The 19,561-nt window shown below is 32.1% G+C and overlaps 1 protein-coding gene and 1 long non-coding RNA gene across 15 annotated transcripts in view; one reads left to right on the top strand and one right to left on the bottom strand.

The window, feature by feature from the left end:
* Positions 1-1,489: 1,489 nt before the first annotated feature.
* Ccap-r (Crustacean cardioactive peptide receptor) overlaps positions 1,490-19,561 on the bottom strand; it is a 75,671-nt gene continuing 57,599 nt past the window's right edge. For 7 of the 8 annotated variants that reach the window (XM_077410072.1, XM_077410067.1, XM_077410068.1 and 4 more), the window contains 4 exons: positions 17,149-17,243; positions 16,591-16,843; positions 6,778-6,958; positions 1,490-6,413 (listed from right to left, as the gene is read on the bottom strand). In XM_077410072.1, coding sequence (XP_077266198.1) covers positions 6,218-6,413; positions 6,778-6,958; positions 16,591-16,843; positions 17,149-17,243 — 725 coding nt within the window. In that variant the 3' untranslated portion in view covers positions 1,490-6,217. The remainder of the gene's footprint in view (positions 6,414-6,777; positions 6,959-16,590; positions 16,844-17,148; positions 17,244-19,561) is intronic. The other variant, XM_077410074.1, reaches the window with a different exon arrangement.
* Positions 6,849-19,561, top strand: part of LOC143899657 (uncharacterized) — a 124,010-nt gene continuing 111,297 nt past the window's right edge. For 3 of the 7 annotated variants that reach the window (XR_013257557.1, XR_013257556.1, XR_013257558.1), the window contains exons 1-3: positions 6,849-6,990; positions 11,284-11,373; positions 11,691-11,740. This is a non-coding gene — a long non-coding RNA (uncharacterized LOC143899657). Of the gene's footprint in view, positions 6,991-10,511; positions 11,072-11,283; positions 11,374-11,690; positions 11,741-19,561 lie in introns of those variants that run through there. The other 4 variants (XR_013257562.1, XR_013257561.1, XR_013257560.1 and 1 more) reach the window with 4 other exon arrangements.

Genomic DNA, 19,561 nt, shown 5'->3' with positions numbered 1-19,561 from the left:
GACTAGAATGCTGACACCTCTTCTCGTCCCTCTTTTCTTCACGAGCAGTAAATAATGATTACTGCAAATGGCTGGTCATGGAATCGGCAGGTCCCCCCACAGACCTAAACGTCCGAAAACCCTTTCTCTCTCGCGTCTTCACATATTCCCGCTAAAGGGGATGGGAATGAAAGGAATACGTTACGTAAGCCGTATTCGCCGCATGCTCCGCCGTGAAATTTCGCTGAATCCCTTGCGTGGCCATTGGTTACTAGATTTCCTTTGTTTCATCTGTTTTTTAATACTTTTCGCGGCAGAGTTCGTGACTATTGATATTAGGCGAACTTGGCATAAAAGCACAGTATAAGTAAGAATTATATAATTATCTCACAAGCGGTTTCTATTATTCAAATAAAACGCGCATGTATTTTTTACTTATGTGTATGTGTTGCAACATTTTTGCTTCGAATATTTAATTAATATATTTCTTATATTTTTTTTTTCACTTATACAATTATAAGCGGTTTCTAGTAAGCGGTTCAAATAAAACACACTCGCACAATTAACATCATGGCGGATGTTTGTCACGAAGAACAAAGGCTCTGACACGGAGTGAACCTACTGTTCTTACTTATACTGTGATAAAAGCCCCTGCTAATATTTTGCCACTATTATTTCGAGAGAAATGATATTTTTTGTATGCAAAATATTCCGTAGACATCTCCTCTTGTACAAACAAATCGCATGTTATTCGTGCTCGTAAATAATCCAGAATTACTAAAGTTTGGCTAAGAATTATATACCGAATGAAGCAAAATGGAAAAGTTAAGTTTCAATGTTTCTTCGAAACATAAAGAGCACGTAGATAATATCACCGAAATGAAGCGAGGCAAATATTTCTCTGCAGAGTGAGGAGCGTGAAACGATTATTCCGACCGCGTTTGACTTACACGGCGCCGTTCGTCTTTACAGCTACGATTATGTGAGCCGTAAAAGGAGACGAAAGCAACGGGAGAAATTTTATTTTGGCCGAGCAATATACACGCAGCATTTATCCGTGCTTACGCCATCATGTAATACGTATTAAAGACGCTTAAGACATTTGTGCAAAATGCATATTATATACGATATTACGAAAATTTAAACAAATAATTAAGAGATATATTTAAAAACTTTAAAACATTTGTTTTTATTTTTTTTGTTTGCGTTTATAGTATACATGTGATACGTAACGAGTAACAATAAAGGACGTGAAATGCTTTATCTAATATATAATTTTGAGAACAATGAAGAACCTGTTTAATTCAATTAAATTAAATTTCTATAAGGTATCGAATTCAATTAGCTGTGCGTGTTCTTCTGCATCACATATCATTTATATATTGTCATTACGATAAAAAGACATATTAAATTATTGGTTAACAAATGCTCCATCAGAATATTTTTATAATTAAGAGTGGGAAGAAATAATGCATTTAGAAGAGTACAATTTATAAATCATACACCAAAATTAAAGATTGCATTAAATAATTTATAGCTTTATTCACTTTTATCTACAAACAGTACCCATTATCGATGTGTATACGAACAATGTCACATTGCGCAATAATATATATCATAATAATTTATGTCTTCTTTTTTTACACGATGTGATTAATAATAGTAGAATTACAAGTATACATACCAGTCTACACATTTACGCGTTTAAAAGATACATTACATATACATCGTTGTACTCATTGTATACGTACAATTCGCGCATTGGCACGAAAATCTTAGTTTTGCGATACGACTAACAGTCAAGGTTTAGCAAAGAGCTTCTGTAATTAGCAATAAATAAGATCGGCAAATTAAATTTGCACGCAAATAGATCAGACGGAACATGTGTTATCGCACATAAAAAGTTTTGCATTTACATCAAATTATTGACGAACTAATAAGAAGACATAAGGAATTCTTACAAAAATCAGTCTTAGCAAAGAATAAAGTAATACATTTTTTTGTCTCTCACATTATAAAATCTAAGTTTATTAGACCAGTATTAAAAGATTAGGTGTGAACGTACGTCGCGTACTTACTCAGGCACTGCAAACAAAGTATAGGTAATAATTATTCGGTCCCTCTAATCTAATTGGAAATGGTCACATAACAGGATATTCATGTAATTTCTCTCGTTTTTTTTATATCCCAGTTTCGCACAGATTTGATTGAAAATTCACCCTATATGAGAGAATAGTAAGACACACTGACGATCGAACAGTTATAATTATACTCGTACACATGCGATCATTTATAATAGCGGAAACATAACTTCGTAGGAAAGAACGTTATGCTCCAGATTCATGTATAATCTCTTACACACACCTATAAGCATCTTTCTCTATTTTATCATAATACATATTTCACTTATCCCATCATTTTTTGCCGTACAAATCCGGTCAATTTACCGGAAAAGTGCGTCGTGGACCACCGCGTAAATCATAACGCGGAGAGATCATGCGGAGAATCACGTTCTGACGTTTTAAACGGTCATGGCGCTCTCGCGAGAAGAATATATTACACACTAATATATTACACACCATTATGCATGTATTACATTACGGAGATATACTATATATACACGCGATAGTTTCGTTTAGCTTGTTGCGTTATACACGTAGATGCGTATATACACGTATATACTTTGAGCGTATTATTTTCCACATAGGCTGTTCGATGGCTAGTTAGATACCTTCTACCCTGGTTCCTTAAAAACATGAAGAATATTTATTTATTTCTTTAGGAATATATAAAAAAATGTGTAAAAAATATATTACTATTAAAATACACGCGCGATTTGTGTAACGCGTATACCATAGAGAATATTGCTTAAGAGTTTGAATATATTTCTTTTATAAAGTCTCTATTCATACATGCAGGATATCCCAGAATCCACTATCTTGATTTTAATAACAGATTCAAGCGATCTTAAAATACACGAGAAAGGATACTTATCACATACTTCCAGTATAAGCAAATGAAATATATCAAAAATTACAGACGAGGATAAAAGGTATCTTTGACAATCAATCGAGCCCGAAAAATAAATTTATCTAATTTAATTAATAAATCGCACAAGTAACGGGAAATATATACATTTATTATTATCGCACTTCAAGTATTCTTCTTAATACTGATATCAATGATTATGACATTGACGCGCATACACAGTCATTTTAGACTACCACTATCTCATGACTATTTTTTACTTACGCGCAGTTTCCTAAGTCTAATTTCTGTGAAAAAAAAATAGAAAAGGATAGTTGAAGATAATGACGACCTACTTTAACATTTTTTTATATCGTTGTAGTCAAGAAAATAAACTCTGAGTTATACAGTTAGATTCAGGCTCCGGTACTACGATTATCGCAACAATGCAATACATTCTATGTTACGCGGTAAAAAAATAGTTTTAAATAAATAATTCGTGTATTTTTTAGATAAGAACTATTTCATTGAACATCAGAGTTGTATGCTATTTTACTAGTTTTAATTTGATCTATTATTTATATTCATTTATTTAATTTGTCTTGATAATATGTGCGGAACTACGTGATTTTGGTCTATCTCTTGAAACTTGCTTTTTCTGCTGAAAAAGGCGCTTAGATTTATACATCTCTCCACACACATATACATACACACTCACAATACAGGTTTACGCATATCTGTGATTGGAAAAAAAAATAGAATAGACGAATAGTATACTGGCGTTATTTACAAACGTTTTAGAATATTAAATCAGTTCGAATTAGGAACGAAATAGCTTAAACTGCTTTCTCGTAGTGCTTAATACATATATACATGTAAAATTGTATTATTTACGACATTTTCGAATAAGGGAAAAGTAGTTTTAATTTTCAAGTAACTTTTAAGCTCGGAAAATATATGCGTTATTTTATTGCACAATGACGAAGTCGCGATAGTGAATAGCATATATAATTTGCGTTGCGCGCTTTGTGAATTAATCTATATATTAAGAAAAAAGACCTAGCTTTATCAGTCCTTTGTTATTGGACGGTGTGAAGAAGTTATAATAGGAAATTGATCGCAGATAAATATTATGAAAAAATAGTTGCTATAGCTTTTGTTGTTTCATTTGCTTTTATATAATTTTTAATCGTTACAAGATTGAACCTCTTTCTCTCTTTCCTCTCTTTATCTCTTTCATCATTCTCTCTCTACTTACTACGTAATGTCCAATAACTCTATATACTAAGTATTTCAGAACAATATCTTTTCTTTAAACTACGGTTAATTTGTAATTCGTATAAAGTTGATTTTTCGTTAAGAGGTCATGCTTAGTTGGAAAGGCATGATTTTCGAGGATTTTTATAAGAAAGTCAATTTATTTTTTCTTACAACAAAAAGTTGATATCAAAAGTACATATATTGAACAACATTCAGAATTTTTTTTGTTGAAAAATATTGCATATTAAGGAAGTTACGGCCACTCCTGATTTTTCAGAGGTGTCGTGCGGTGACCACGATAACTCCAAGCCAAATCATCTGAAATCAAAAAACCAAAAAGATTCTGTTAGTATATAAATATATCTTGTTCGTGAACGAAGGATTAAAAAAAAAAATAATTTTTGACAAAATGGCGGCCGTTTTAAGAAAAAACGCAATTTTTCAGGTTTTTAATTTTTCGTTTTTCTTCAATAAAAAAAAGTTTTCATTAAAAAAAAACCCTTCGTTCACGAACAAGATATATTCATATACTAACAGAATCCTTTTGGTTTTTTGATTTCAGATGATTTGGCTTAAAGTTATGGTGGTCACCGCACGACACCTCTGAAAAATCAGGAGTGGCCCCGTAACTTCTTTAATTTACAATATTTTTCAACGGAAAAAATTCTGAATGTTGTTCAATATATGTACTTTTGATGCCAACTTTTTGTTGTAAGAAAAAATGAATTGACTTTGTTATAAAAATTCCCGAAAATCATGCACTTCCAACTAGGCATGACCTCTTAAAAGAAATTTTATTAAAATAAATCTGAAAATTTTTAACTTTGCCTTAAAATTTAAATTTTTTTTATACTACTTGAAAACTTCTTGAAATTTAGAACTTTTTATAATGTCGACTATTAGAAATATTTACACACACATGACTGCTTTCTATAAATTAAAATTATTTATTGATGCAACATGCAACATCTATTTAAATATAGAGTAAATTAATAAGGCTTTGTGTGTGCGTTACCTATTTATAACTTTTAAACTTAGTTCATAAGGAATTGTACATTTTTAACCGTTTATAATTTTGAAAGTAATAATGACTTTGATTACGAATGTATGCGAGATACACATAGCGTTCTTTAAATTTAATTTTTATTTATAACTTTCGATAATAACAATAGTTCTGAGATACCCGTATACATGTTCAGATATATACATATACGTATATATTTTCTAAAAATTAAAATTACAGACATTGAGTTTGATGGATACAGACATTTGCCGTTTTAATTTTATTTCATCTTCAATTAGTTAAATATTATCACTGACAGCTTCTAAACCAATTGGAGGGATTTTTGCGAAATAATTATAATATATGTTTCGAATCTTTTCATTTTTGTTAATAAAGGAAATAAAATGATCATGTTATGTAAAACTTCGCAGTATGAGAGATCATGAGATTTATAATCAATATTTACGTATAGAAATATTAAGTTATTGGTATATGCAATTATTGAGTTAAAAAGTTACGTCAACTCAAGACTATCATTTAATCTTATTTTTAAATTAAAATAGTCGTTGCCAAGTTATACGTTGTCATTTGATAGTCACGCATTATTAGAAGTACATAGATTTCTACAATCCTTGAAAATCGGTCTTTGCGAAAAAGATGTGCATAAAGCGATACGTTAAAGCATATATCACAAAAGTAGAAACTTCTCAATGTGCAATGATAAGAAAGCTCTTGCAATTGCTTGTTATTCTATTCTTTTTTTTTTACAAAAATTATTATAAGGAAAATCAGGTTTAAATATATTCATTATATATTTTTAAATAAAGCTTTTCGGAAAATAAATTTTCTGGATTATTAAAAAAAGTGACTTGTGTTTTCTCTGTAATAATTGATTTAATCGCTAGCAAAAGCAAATTATCTAATACCAAGTCCGCTCCTAATACCGATCTAGAATATCAATTTGCAAAGAAATCAATGCGATCGTTTTTTTCCCGAAAATCATGATCTTTAAACTAAAGAGACCATGACGCGTTTTCGCGACGTAGACTGCAACATAGTAAAATGTCCGCTTCTGCGAGAGGAATTGGCCGTCAAAGATGTTGTCACGGTCGTCCTTGTGCTGCTATTCGTCGCCCCGGTACCGAAGCAGTGATGCGAATTCGTCGGGCACCATCCCGAAATCCAGGAGATTGCCTGCATGTTCCTACCGAGCAACAATTGCTGTTTAACGGAGAAATTCCGCGGCGAAAAGTTTCTGGGGAAACGTCGCCATCTCCGCGGAAGTCACTTTGAATGTGTGAAACTTAAGGCGTTACGCGAGAGAAAATCTATATAAATTTTATAACTATATTCTGATCGATTTTATAAAACAGAATTATATCGTTAAGATTTTAATATTACTTATAATATTAGTACATATCTTAAGAATTTACGTTTTACATCTAAATAAGAAAAGCACTATTAAAGTTTTAAATAAATCCGGAGAGCGCGCGAGGATTAATATATTATACTACACGTATAAAATAATTATAATCATCATAATTCAATTTTAATTAACATATACTCACCGTACGGTTTTGCAGAAAGGAGTACTGAAGAGGCAATAGATTATTGGATTAGCGGCCGAGTTAAGCGGTGTCAAACTTTGTATGAAAGTAGCGACCGCGATATTCGTCTGAGTCTTTGGCACGTGCCCATAAACTTGAAGGAGATCGAAGACTATGTATGGACTCCAGCAAAGGATAAATACTGAAACACAGAATTATTTTCGCTTATATCGCGTGAGTACTATATGTATTATATAATTTATAGTAGGTGAGCCCAGAAGGCTAAATGGCGATTTACTCGAGCGTCGTAGAAACCTATTGGATTTTGAAGATTAGATGGTAGAAAGAAAAAAAGGTTATATAATGTACACCCTTTCACCAGTGGGGGAAGCGTCTACAGGTTTTCAAAAATGTAAAAAGAAATAGTCACATGAAAATACTCGAGCGCGTCAGATATTGATAGTGTGTATGCCCCACGTGTCTCTGATATTGGATGAGGTATGTTAATCTGCCGGTTTGCATGGTGAGGGTGGCTGTACGGAACGGTTGAAAACGGGAAAAAAAAATTTATTCGAGCGCGTCAGATATTCAGAGGGGATGTTAAGTGAACCCAAAAGAAGCTCCCATTCAAAAGACTGACGATTCGGACATGACGCAAGCTCATGGCGGCTTCTTGATAATGCAAAAAAATCGCCATAATCTGACGATTATTTGGAGGGATTTTTTAAATCTGACGAATTGAAAAAAAATTTTTAAATAAAAATTTTTTTTTTTAAATTACTAAATGTGACAAATAAAATGCATGAAAAATAGAATGCAAATAAAACAATCTATTTCTTTCAATTATAATATATAAGGAAAGTCCCCTATTATGAGATAGGCTCCTAATATGCGACAGCGAGGTTTCTGCTAAACTAATAGTCCTTATCTGTTGGTTTCACCATGAACTTATTGCCTTTGGGGTAAAACCTATTTAGTGAAAAATTCATTGTTTGATCATGCGTGTAGTTGTTGCAGAGAAAAAAATTGTGAAATTGGATGTTGTCAAGTGTCATGAATATGAGTCTTTTAACCTTGTTTATTATATATAATTAATAAATATTTGGCAATAAGTTCTGCATGCAGCGATAGAGTAAGGTCGTATTAATAGGAAAATACGGGATTGAGTTGCTCAATTGTAGAGATTAGATTTGGTGATCGTGAAACCGCAAGGCGTGGTGCTCGTAACATATGAGATACTCAGGGTACTCCTGGGTTGCTGGAGTATGAAAGTTATTATATAGTAATAAAAGAAGAGAAAATACTATATTAACGTTAAGGAAAGGTTTATATGAATTTATAAGACTGTGCTGATCTTGATTTGAGAGAGAAGGGTGGAGGGGGAAGATTAGGTACAATATTGAGTATAAGTGAGTTTACAATTGTTGCAAATATGCTTCTTCATTACATTTGTCTTTCAAAAACTTTAAATAAAGTTTTTTAATTGCAATATTATGTATTTTGCACTTCATTAGCGATTTCCCGGGGTCTCTCATATTAGGAGCACACTTTTGCGATTTTGCCGAAAGCTCATTTTTCACATTTTTCTAATTTTCAGTAAAATTAATATTTATATTAAATTTTACATTTCAGCATCTTAAAGGTTATTAAATTCCCTTCAAAATGACCTACTATATTTTTTAATTCTGCCCATAGATTTTCGGCAATCACACAAAATAGATATGGTATCTCATAATCGGGTACTTTTTTCTAATACAGAAAAAATAGTACAATAAAAAAAACTATTAAAATATTTTTTTAAATCTTTATCTTTATCCGTGGAATTATCGCCGTACTGCAAGTCTGGTTCGATTTGCTTCACTGCAGCTGCACGCACTAAACTTTTCTGACGATTTGTGCTACTTCGGCTTGTGGAAATCGGCAAATTATATTTTTTTCGTTATTCGTTATTCTTGAATTATTTCTTTCAAAATAAAAAAAAATTCGACCGCGCTCGAGAATGTCAAAGTGACGTTTTTTTTGCAAGTTTGTGACCCTCCCACTCTCTTAAGTGGAGGTACTCAACAGGGTGCATGCAAGGTATCCCTTTATATCCGTTAATCTGTCGCGCTCGAGTAAATCACAAAATCCCCTATTGGGCTCACCTACTATTATGTCTCGCGCGCACAGAGCAGCTAATTAACCGCAGTTTGCAGAAATATTAGGATAAGAATGTATAATGTTTATTGTTTACCACATGGCTAAAAATGAGGAAAGTTAAAAAGTAAAGTTCCAAACCAATAATATAATTAAAACAATAATTTCATAATCGTTTATGCAATAAATTAATCTAACACAATGCAACAATAATTGTAACGTCAATGAGTGTGCTGCAAATAAAACGCGATTATTCGCGCCGCTTTCAGTTGAAAGTTACCGTTTCTACCTTAAATTACGGGAGTACTACGAAAATCCTGACAAAGCGATAGCTCGAAGTTTCCGCCAATTCCATTTTAAATAACGAACCTAACGAACTTAAAATAACGAAACGCTCCATTTGTCTCTTTCGAGACCCGCTCTGATTTATGTGACGGCTTCCGTTTTAGAGATAACACGTACCTACTCGTGATGCTTTTTATTTTTTATGTGCAAGAGAAAAGCTTATGAAATAAAACTACGAAATCTCGAAAAAATCGAAAAGAGAAACAGAAAGGAAGGGAACAATGCAAAGAAGTGTATTTATGGCATAAATTTAAGCAACAAAATATAAAAATACATAATGGATTCTTTATCTGTGGTATATACATAACCATCAATATGTTTAAAAAAGTAAAATAAATATTAGTTATGTAAAGAGAAACAATTAATATAGATAAAACTTTTATTTTTGTAATTAAAATAAAATAAAGTAATTATTATTAAGAATTCTAAAAAAATGGAAAAAGTTTGCACTTTTATATATTTGCAAGATTAATATAAAATATTAATTTTAGAATGCATTAAATTATTATAAAATATTGCTAATGTCGTAATTAACTGTGCTGCATTATCAATATTATTGACAATATTTTATAATAATTTTATCGCAAAGTAATATTAAATTGCTGATTTCTTACTTTAATTAATTTTCAGAATATGCTATTAAAATTTGATATGCTGTATACATGTATACATTAATCTTTAGAATTTTGTAATATATTATAGAATATCCTGGAAATTAATTAAAATTCATGAAAATGTCGATACGTCAATCACGAACAATAGTTTTTAAATTATAGACAGTCAAAGTTGATGTCACATAAAGTTCTTACGTATTTACATGCATCATTCAGCATCTATTAATTTTTCAGCCCAGCTGATTTCGCGTGGGTTCTTGAATCGATAATATAATATTGTAACAATCAACTCTAATATTATTTATTAAAAGTAAATTTTAACTATTCGATATAGATTATTATTAAATAATCTTTTTTATTAATCAGATTCTTAGTCAAGCGGAATTATAATCTTCTAACGTTATTTAACGCGATTGATGAATGTGCGAAACGAAGCGCGCAATACGCGACGATATAAACCCGTTCATTAAAACTAGCTTAGAACAGAAAGATGTAATTATAATAAGAACATAAAGAACGAGTGAAGAAAGAATGTAGTATGTTCGAAGTGATATTATATTTTAAAAGTAAGTACGTAAATACACACGTTGACGAAAGTGTCGCGGCTGGCCTTGGTAATTGTTTATACCATTCAGAGCGCGCTGTGTTTATACCTATAGGTTGCCGCGCTATCGCCGCGGTCGCGCGACACCGATGACGCGTCGTGACGTAGACAGAGGCGTGAGCCGCTCCGCGATCGGCGCGACCTGCGTATATTATTATCGCTCGGAACGCGTGCGAGACAAGTTCTATCGCAAACGCGCTCTCTTCCTGCGAATGATTAACTAATATCACTTACCACGATTATAATTCTTACGATCCTTGAATGTATCTGGACGCCGATTGCTTGTCGCCTTGTCGGTTACAGATACGTAAATCGCGTGTGGATGGAACTATAACTGTTTCCTTATGATATTATGCATGGACGATTATTGTATCAACGTTTGGATTCGAATGTAATTTCTATCGCGCTTCAGATTTTTCGATATTTTCGGTTTATTTCCGTATCATTTTGGGATTCAAAGCGCGAAGTGTGGTACGCGAATTATCGAATGCTGATTTGTAACGAAAAGCGATGATAATCCGTTCATCAAAACTAGCTTGGGGCAGAATATGTATTATAAAAATATAAAGAACGAACGAACAACGTTATCGATATATCCGTTGTTCATTAATAGTAGGTATGTGTCTTTCGCGAGAGTTATGCGTTAATTTATAAAATGTTGCGGGCCATAGTTTTTGCAATGATCGTACTTCCTTAGAGTCTTTTTATTGTCGCGATATATAAAGCGCGCATCGCGCGGGTTTAACGTTGGGAGTGTTGCACAAAATATCGCGCAATTATCGTATTCTAATAATTAGTGCGCGACCGTAATTTACTGTGTTTCCGCAGTGAGTGTGAGCAACAAGAAACAAGAAGGAAAAACGATGAGAGAAGGCGGAGGCCCAGGGAGGCATCGGGCGACGGCGGAGCAACCATCGGGTGAGCATTTATTATTTGCGTATTACTTGCGAGATTAGTCGTTTATTCCTGTATGTTCTTGTTAATTAATCGTTTATTGCTTGGACAACTCTCGCGAATAAAAATTGCAAGGAAAAAGACTATTATTTATGAAATCATATGAAAGTTGGTACTCAAGAGGAAAGAAGACATTTTTTTCGAAAATTAAATTACGCAATTATTTTTTAAATGCTTTTGAAAGACGAACAAAAAATTTCACGCGAGCAATAATTACTTTTAGCAATGTAAATTTTTTTTGGATGTTGTTATAATTTGCATTTTATAATTGCATGTTACAGATCAACGTAGTTGCAACATAGTTCGAACTCCGCCGTTGCGCATCGTATGGGTGAGTGAAATAATTCTTTATTTTAATCTGGGATAATGGATCTATGGAAAAAGAGTTATTAGACATTTATATAGATGTATTAACTTTAGAATATAAAATATTACAAATATATATATATAGCTCATAGATTCATTGTATACTTAAAAATGGATGGGCTAGAATAGCGAGATCAGTATTAATATTTAATCCTGGAGTGTGTGCACATTTATCCGTCGATTTATCGTGCGTATCAGGATGCATTTGCGCATATATAGACTCATTATATCGGTCTGTAATTCAGCGACACATTTATTGACACATTCTGGTATCTTATGATACAGATTATTAATTGTCAGATACACCGGTCGCTTGAAATTTATGGGATAAACTCGCAAGCATAAATATAAAAAAATTATAGGAAATATTTCATAAATAGAACAAGCTTAGCAAAAAGTGATAAATAATGATAAAGTACTATTCGCGCAAAAGGGAAGTTTTCCTATTTGATAAAGATGTCACATTTATTGCACTTTTTGCCAAATACTCTATATACAGAAAAGATTTTTACTACATAATTTTAACGAATACCATGAAGATATATTAATGAGATTATTTGCACAATGTTTTAATATCAAATATATTTTATAACTCATCAATTTAAAAAAAAAAAAAAAATAGATTCAAACATTTTGCCGCTTCAGCAAACGGATCGATAAAAAGTAAATCCGTCCAATGCATTCATCTCTGCAAACGCTTTTTACATCCGCGATTTAAAAATATATCCATTGAATTGGTTACTATGGCGATAAAACGTTCGAACCTTATAAAAGAGTTCAAGTTTTCTCCAAATCTCTTTTTTTCTTGACAACGCCTTTGTCGGTTTCCGATACATTAATAAATTATTGTTTATTTTTAATTATCAAATAAACTACAGACAATAAAACGAAGTATTTGTTGATTATACTATGCCGGATTATTTATAATAATAGCATAAAACATTTGATAATTTATTAGAATTTTAATTGTGCTAAAATCAATTCGGATTTTTTCTTTTTCTCCGTTTGAAGCTGAAACACTAAACTTCTGTCTGATACAATTTCGCTAAAGAAAAGTCCACTTTAAATTTATCAGACAATTTCTCGCGGAAATTAAAATCGGAAGTTGTTAGAAAGTCTTATATTGATAGATATCATTCGGGACGGGATATATAGCCTTCCTTCATTTTTTAATACGTCCGTGACCAAAAAAAGAGTTAAGAACTGTGTACTTCTGTAACATCGATATTGGAAAAACTACGAACAGGGAAAAGTCGTCAAACGTGAAAATGGGTGAACATCTGACACACGATGAAATAACTTTTTTTTTAAAAAAAGCAAAGTAATTTTAAACGGTTCTCTCTCATGGCTAATTCACTTCTTGTTTGAGAACACTTACGCGAACTTTGTTTTTCCAATAACATGGCTAATGCATTAACGATCTACAAATAAAAAAAGAAGTGAAAAACGATGTAATTGAATTCATTAATGTATAATTTCGGGAATGCTACCACATCTGTGATCCGGCAGAATAATTTAAGAAAATTGTCTTTAAAGTGGTTGAAAAAGTGACATTATATATATTTTATATATATATATATATATATATATATATATACAGTTTACACTCGTTAGTTTGTGATTTTAGCAAAGTAATATAAAAAGACTCTTTAAAAAACTTTTATAGATTGTATATGCAAAGAAATCCATTCCTTTAGCAGTTTTAGCTCTTTTAAATTGATTTCATGAATATAGAACTTTTCAACATAATTTTATATTTGTTAATGTGTGAAAGGGGTAGGTTAATTATTTACTAATATAATTATTTAATAATATAAGGAATATATTTACAGGTTTAATATATATGAAAAACCTAATATTTCTTATATTAATTGTTTAATAAATATATAATTGTATGTACAGTTTATTTAAAGCGTATTAGCAATCGAATTTAAATAATTAGATATAATTATTAAATTTATTAATACATAAAATTATTGCCTGGAATTTTAATAGCATATCCATCCACTTCTCTCGATGGAAAGTTTTCGGTAGAAATATTTTATCGTGTATTCTCGCATTTCGTTACGATTTATTAAATTAGAAATTGTGTGGTATTTTTCACCGTGTTACAGTCGATGATTTTACAACCGAAAAATTCGATTAAACATGAATCGGACAGCTTGTTCGATTCGTCATTCGCGATGAGTGCGCACTGCGCACCATTCTAATAACCGATCAGAACATATGAACGTTTTAAAAGGAAGCAATAAATAACTGCATTGTGCATTTCCTTAACAATGAATAAACGTAACTGTTATTAAAGAGCCGATATATTTTCTCGGCGTATAAATATAAATATAATATACGTACATTAGCGCAGTTCTTTAATCTGATAGTACTAATTTTATTAGCAGTTCTGAAATGAGTAGTTAAAAGAAGATTTATCTTGTTACGTGAAAACTTTATTCTTCAAGAAATTCATAAACGCCGGAGTGAAACTAACATAGAAACTAAAAACGCGTATAATTTTTATGCTCTTATCGAGCATAAAGTTTTAAAAATACGCGCGAGTCTTGTATTTTATTTAGTATAAAATTTTTATTATTGTTTTTATTATTATTATTATTATATATTATTATATTTATTTTTATAGTAAAATTTTTATTATTATAAAAAAGAGAAAAGCATTTTTATACCCGCATAATAACAAGATATTAAAACTATCAATTTTAAGGTAGAAAAGATAATTCTCTAAAATTATAATAATTGGAAAAATGAGTGCCGAGAAATTTTAAAACAGAAATGTAGGAAATTTATAATTTGCGATATTTTCGAAAATGTATGATGTAGTTTAGTTTTAGATATCTTCCATAAAAAATGGTATTAATATTTATAATATCGTAATAATTCTTAAAGATTGATATATATATATATATATATATATATATATATAATTATTAGAGAATCTTTTTTTTTATTCCAATAGCAAGAAGGTTACTAATTTCGCACAAGCTATCAGTAATAAGAAAATAATTTAATAGTAACGTGTATATTAATACAATTATAATATGAGATAAAAATTCTACATATCTTTCTGTTGTAGTTAAATAGAAGAATTTCTCAAAATATGCAAATATACGATTCCTTTATTTCGAGATATGGAAAGTAAAATATCGCATCGAGCGCAACTGCAATACACGCAATATATTATGCGCATAGCAATCTCAAATCACGAAACAAGAATACGTTACGGCGTTCGTTGCACACAAATTCACGCAGCAATACGTATAACTTTCTTTGTTTCGCAGAGATTTTCTGATCTCAAAATACCAAAGAGGAATTTCACCGGTTTTTCTATCGCGCCGTCGAAATTCGCATCTTCATCAGTTAAAAAAGAAATTTCACCGTCGCCAATCGCAGAATACAAATCTGATTAGTGATTTCTTGTGCACGTTCTTCAGAGTTAGAGGAATGAGGTATGTTACTTGCGCGGAAAGGGCTCATCGATGTTCTTATACGATTAGGACTGCGATCAAAATGCTATTAACGTGAAGTAAAAAGAACGAATAATTGTGACAATTGTTAAAGAAAAAGCGCGATTATTTTGCGATTAAATTTAGAAATAATATATCTTTGTCATAAAAATCAGAAATTTAAATATTAGTATATGGTTGCGTGCGTGTATGTGCTATTAGATACACTATACTGTAATCAAGAACAATTCACGTTAAAAAAAATCGTCGTAATATGTTTCTGAATAATATACGATCAACCATAATCGTTTCGCTAGGAACTTTATATGTTTCTACGAAATAACTTCATACTGAGATTCCGCGTGCCAAGACAGATAGCACTATAAAAATGTTATAGATACAGTTTATGAGAGAACATTTATGGGATTTAAAATATACACAAACGTCATACTACAAAACTAATAAAATATTTGTTAGATATATTTGAAAAAAAATTCTTTTGAAAAGCAGCTTTTTTCATGAGATTCTTATTATCGCGGACATTAGAGCAATTCTTTTTTATACTAATTGTCCATTACTTAACTACTGAATTGATCAAGTTAATTAAACTGAAGAGGGTCTCATTTTTCGTGAAATAATTGAATAGATCTCATATTTTTTGCTTGTATTTTATTTATTATATCTAGGTTAGCCCACGCGCGATTCTCTCGGATAATTCGTATATACGATCCCTTCCGTCTTTGCTCGATTTATACAAGGATATCTGCGGTGCGTCTTTTATGCCATGCAAATAAAACGGTTCACCAATTTCGTATCAAAAACGTGGAAGGAGCTAGAAACTTGTTACTTTTTACTGCCGCGAAGTAGACGCCTGCCGTCTTTCCGTTATTGTCGTTTACGACGAAGCACTCGTGTTGTATGTCAAAGGAAAAAAAAAAGATCCGTACACTTCAAAGTAAAATATATATATAATGGTTTGTCAAGACCTAAAAGCTCTCTTTATACTTATACGAACTGAGGAAGGAGTAACGGGTGATCATAAAATCATGCGCCAAACGTTGAAGTATAACTTTATGAAGCTTATATAAATATTTGACTAAAAATATTTTCTTGTAAACCTGATAAATTTCCTTTAAAACAAATATTTTTATGCAGCAATAGAATTGTATAATAACCTGATTTTTCCGGTACGATTATTTCTGCCGCTTGGTTTTATAAATGCGACTTTTTAGACCGAATATAGAAACAATTTAAAAATTGTATTCATATTTTTTTATAAAGATATAATTCAATATCATGTATTATATGTAAGGACGACATCTTACGTTTATGCTATTTCTAAACGTGATTTATATCTTACCGAATACTATGACGAAGGTCATTTTTACGGTCTTGATTTTCGCTCTAGGAATGAGTCCCCTCGAGGACGCCCTCCGAGTATCTCTGGTAGGTCCCTGACGTAGCGCTGCTCCTTGCGACCATATCGTGACCACGATGACCGTGTAACAGCCTCCTATTATCAGGGTGGGCGCTATAAAGAGACTGAAACTCACCAGGCTCATGTAGATCTTCCACTGAATCGGGCCCAAATCGATCCAACACTGCGTCGTATCCTACAAAACGATCGTTTGCGATTAGCTCGTTTTGTGAGCGCAAAAGCTTTTGCATCCTTAATCTTTCGCATTCTCAAAGGATCTTTTTAAAAAATGAGAAAATAATTGTGCATAACGTTGGCACTTTATCTATATAGCAATACATACGCTTTATTTTCTTTACAGCGCCTTGAAAATATAATATTCAAAAGTACAAGAGCATTTTCAAGCTTAAAATTCAAAGTTGATCTTTTCTTTAACAAAAATGTAAAAGAATGGCAATAGTTTTTTAATTGTTTCGATACACCCAGGAAATAGGCGTGTACCTGTATTCGTGTCTCTTCGTACAGGAATATGATCGGCATGCTGAACAATGCTGACAGCGTCCAAGCCGTAATCACCAAAGCTCGAGCCCTCCACCCTGCGATCAAAATTAATGACTGTCAATTAATTTTGTAATCAATAAGTAAAAAGATATTGTGGCAAGAGTAATTGTGCTCAACGAGTATTAAAAGCGTGACGAGAAATTTTTATTTCAAATTTGTTTTTTGATAAAAACATATATTTTTTTGCGGAAAATCGATTTTCGAAAAAAACAAAAAGGAAACGCCATATAGCGAACGGTGCTTGTGACAGGTCGCAAAACCGGTTTGAAAAATTGGGACGAAAATGTCTATGTTATACTGCTGTAATAAGCTAGGAAACCTAAATTAGCAGTGTAGCGTGATATGATTACAACACACTGAATCATTTATTTGGCTTCCCGGAGCGACGCCAGGGAATGATATATATACGTGGCGATTTTATATTACGACACGTTATCGTTATCCTCATGAACGTCGTTTATTCTGCCATTTTTCCACAATATGTAATTATAGCAGCGTCAGCGTCAGCAATTTTCTTGGCTTTGAGACCGATATAAAAAGATGTTACATATAACGTAAATCATCGAGTCCATTAATCCTGCTATTATAATTACAGTGTGCAATTGATAATTGTAATTTGCCGATAATTGGAAGAATGATCACGTATAGAAATTCATAACGCAGTGAATAGATCTGGTATTAAAGCAAATCCCGGTCGAATATTATAATAGTTCCACAGTTTAATGATGTTCTCTTGTGGCCCTTCGATAATGCCCCACGGACATTTTAATCTCTGTTTAATGACATTGGAGAAACAAGCGCACGGGTTGTCATTAATGGACTTAATTTTACTGCTATACCTACTTTGAATCCTAATCAGAATCATAATTGAAGCTTGTATGAATTAATATAAAAAGTGCTCAAAAAGTAAATCCTCGCCTGTGTATACATTTCGTTTATTAAACATTATCTTTAAATTTATTTCATCTTATCTCATGTATCTCTTTAATAACGCAAGTATGAAGTGAGTATCGCGTTTTTACGGTACGGCGTGATTTAAATTTTTTTCCAAACAAATTGAATCTGTTTTAATTTACACCGGTCGATGTAATATTGGAGATTGGGCTAATGGCAAAAATAAATCTTGTATTAATCCGCCGGCGATGAAGTATCGAGCGACGGTCGAGCGTGATTGATACTCTAGAAATTCAGACACCTACCAATTTCTGTAATTCCCAGCTATCGACAAGCCACGAGAACATCGATGTACAGAAGGTAGAAGATAAATTTTATTCTAGGGTGGAATACCCGTAACGATTCGTGCGAGATGCCTCCGCGTGATAGACGATACGACCAGCAGAAAGATAAAAGAACCGGCGACGCTATCTTTTTTTTCCCCCGTTTTTTATCTCGTCGCGGAAAAGGAGTAGTCAATAAAAAAAGAAAAGAGAACGTGCGCGATCGACGTCAAAGCGCGCGATATTAATTCTGAAAGGCACGGTGGAGATATTATGTCACATATCATGAAATAATCAGGCCATCCATAATCAATATATTGATAGTGTCGCTATCATGGAGAACACGAGACATTTCTGAAGAGAGTCTCGGATAGCGTCGATTTTTATCTCTACTTTTTTCTCAGTAATTCTATCACGAGTTTTTTGAGTATAGAGATAGACGTGTGACGTCTGACACACCAGGAGAAACCAATATTCCTTGACAGTAAATATAGGAGTAGAATAAAGGAATGCCGAAGAATGCCAAAAGTGATATAAAAGACGAGGGCGGATACACTCCACCGTGCGGTGAACTGCACTCACCCCGTTAGTGTATCGATCTGGCTGATAGATATCGGTAAATAGTCTTTGACTTGCTACGAGCACATATTGACACGAAATCGCGCATATTAACGTGTCAGAAATCACTCCACTATCATAGTTATGATTAGATTGACGTAAAACTAGTGCCCGACTATTTTATTCCTTTTCGTATTGCTAATTTATAGATCTATAATTTTGTTTCGTGTTACATACCTTGCTTTAAAACTTTATTCTCTTTTTAATTTACGTTAATATCGTTTCTGTTTATATTAATTTTTAAACATCTGAACTGAAAGTTTAAAATAAAGTTGTTTTTTTTTCTTTTAATACATTTTATTCGGTTTGCAAGATTCTTCAGAATAATGTCCTTCTTCATAGAAATCTCTCTTTTATGAAATTTACATAATTCTGCAGTGACAATTTACTGCGTTAAGCTGCCAAGCATTTTTCTTCTTTTTCTCCATTTATTAGATTTCCGGGCAGATAAGCAAAGATAGTCTTTTCTTTTGAATTTGAGAAGTTGAATACTACTATTCATGCGTCGAATCACGCTG

This window comes from Temnothorax americanus, unplaced genomic scaffold (genome assembly GCF_048541705.1).
Source record: "Temnothorax americanus isolate GAGA-0224 unplaced genomic scaffold, ASM4854170v1 Scaffold28, whole genome shotgun sequence".
Taxonomy (NCBI): Eukaryota; Metazoa; Arthropoda; class Insecta; order Hymenoptera; family Formicidae; genus Temnothorax; species Temnothorax americanus.
The sequence above is the reverse complement of the archived record's forward strand: the minus strand, read 5'-3'. Positions and strand labels throughout refer to the sequence as shown.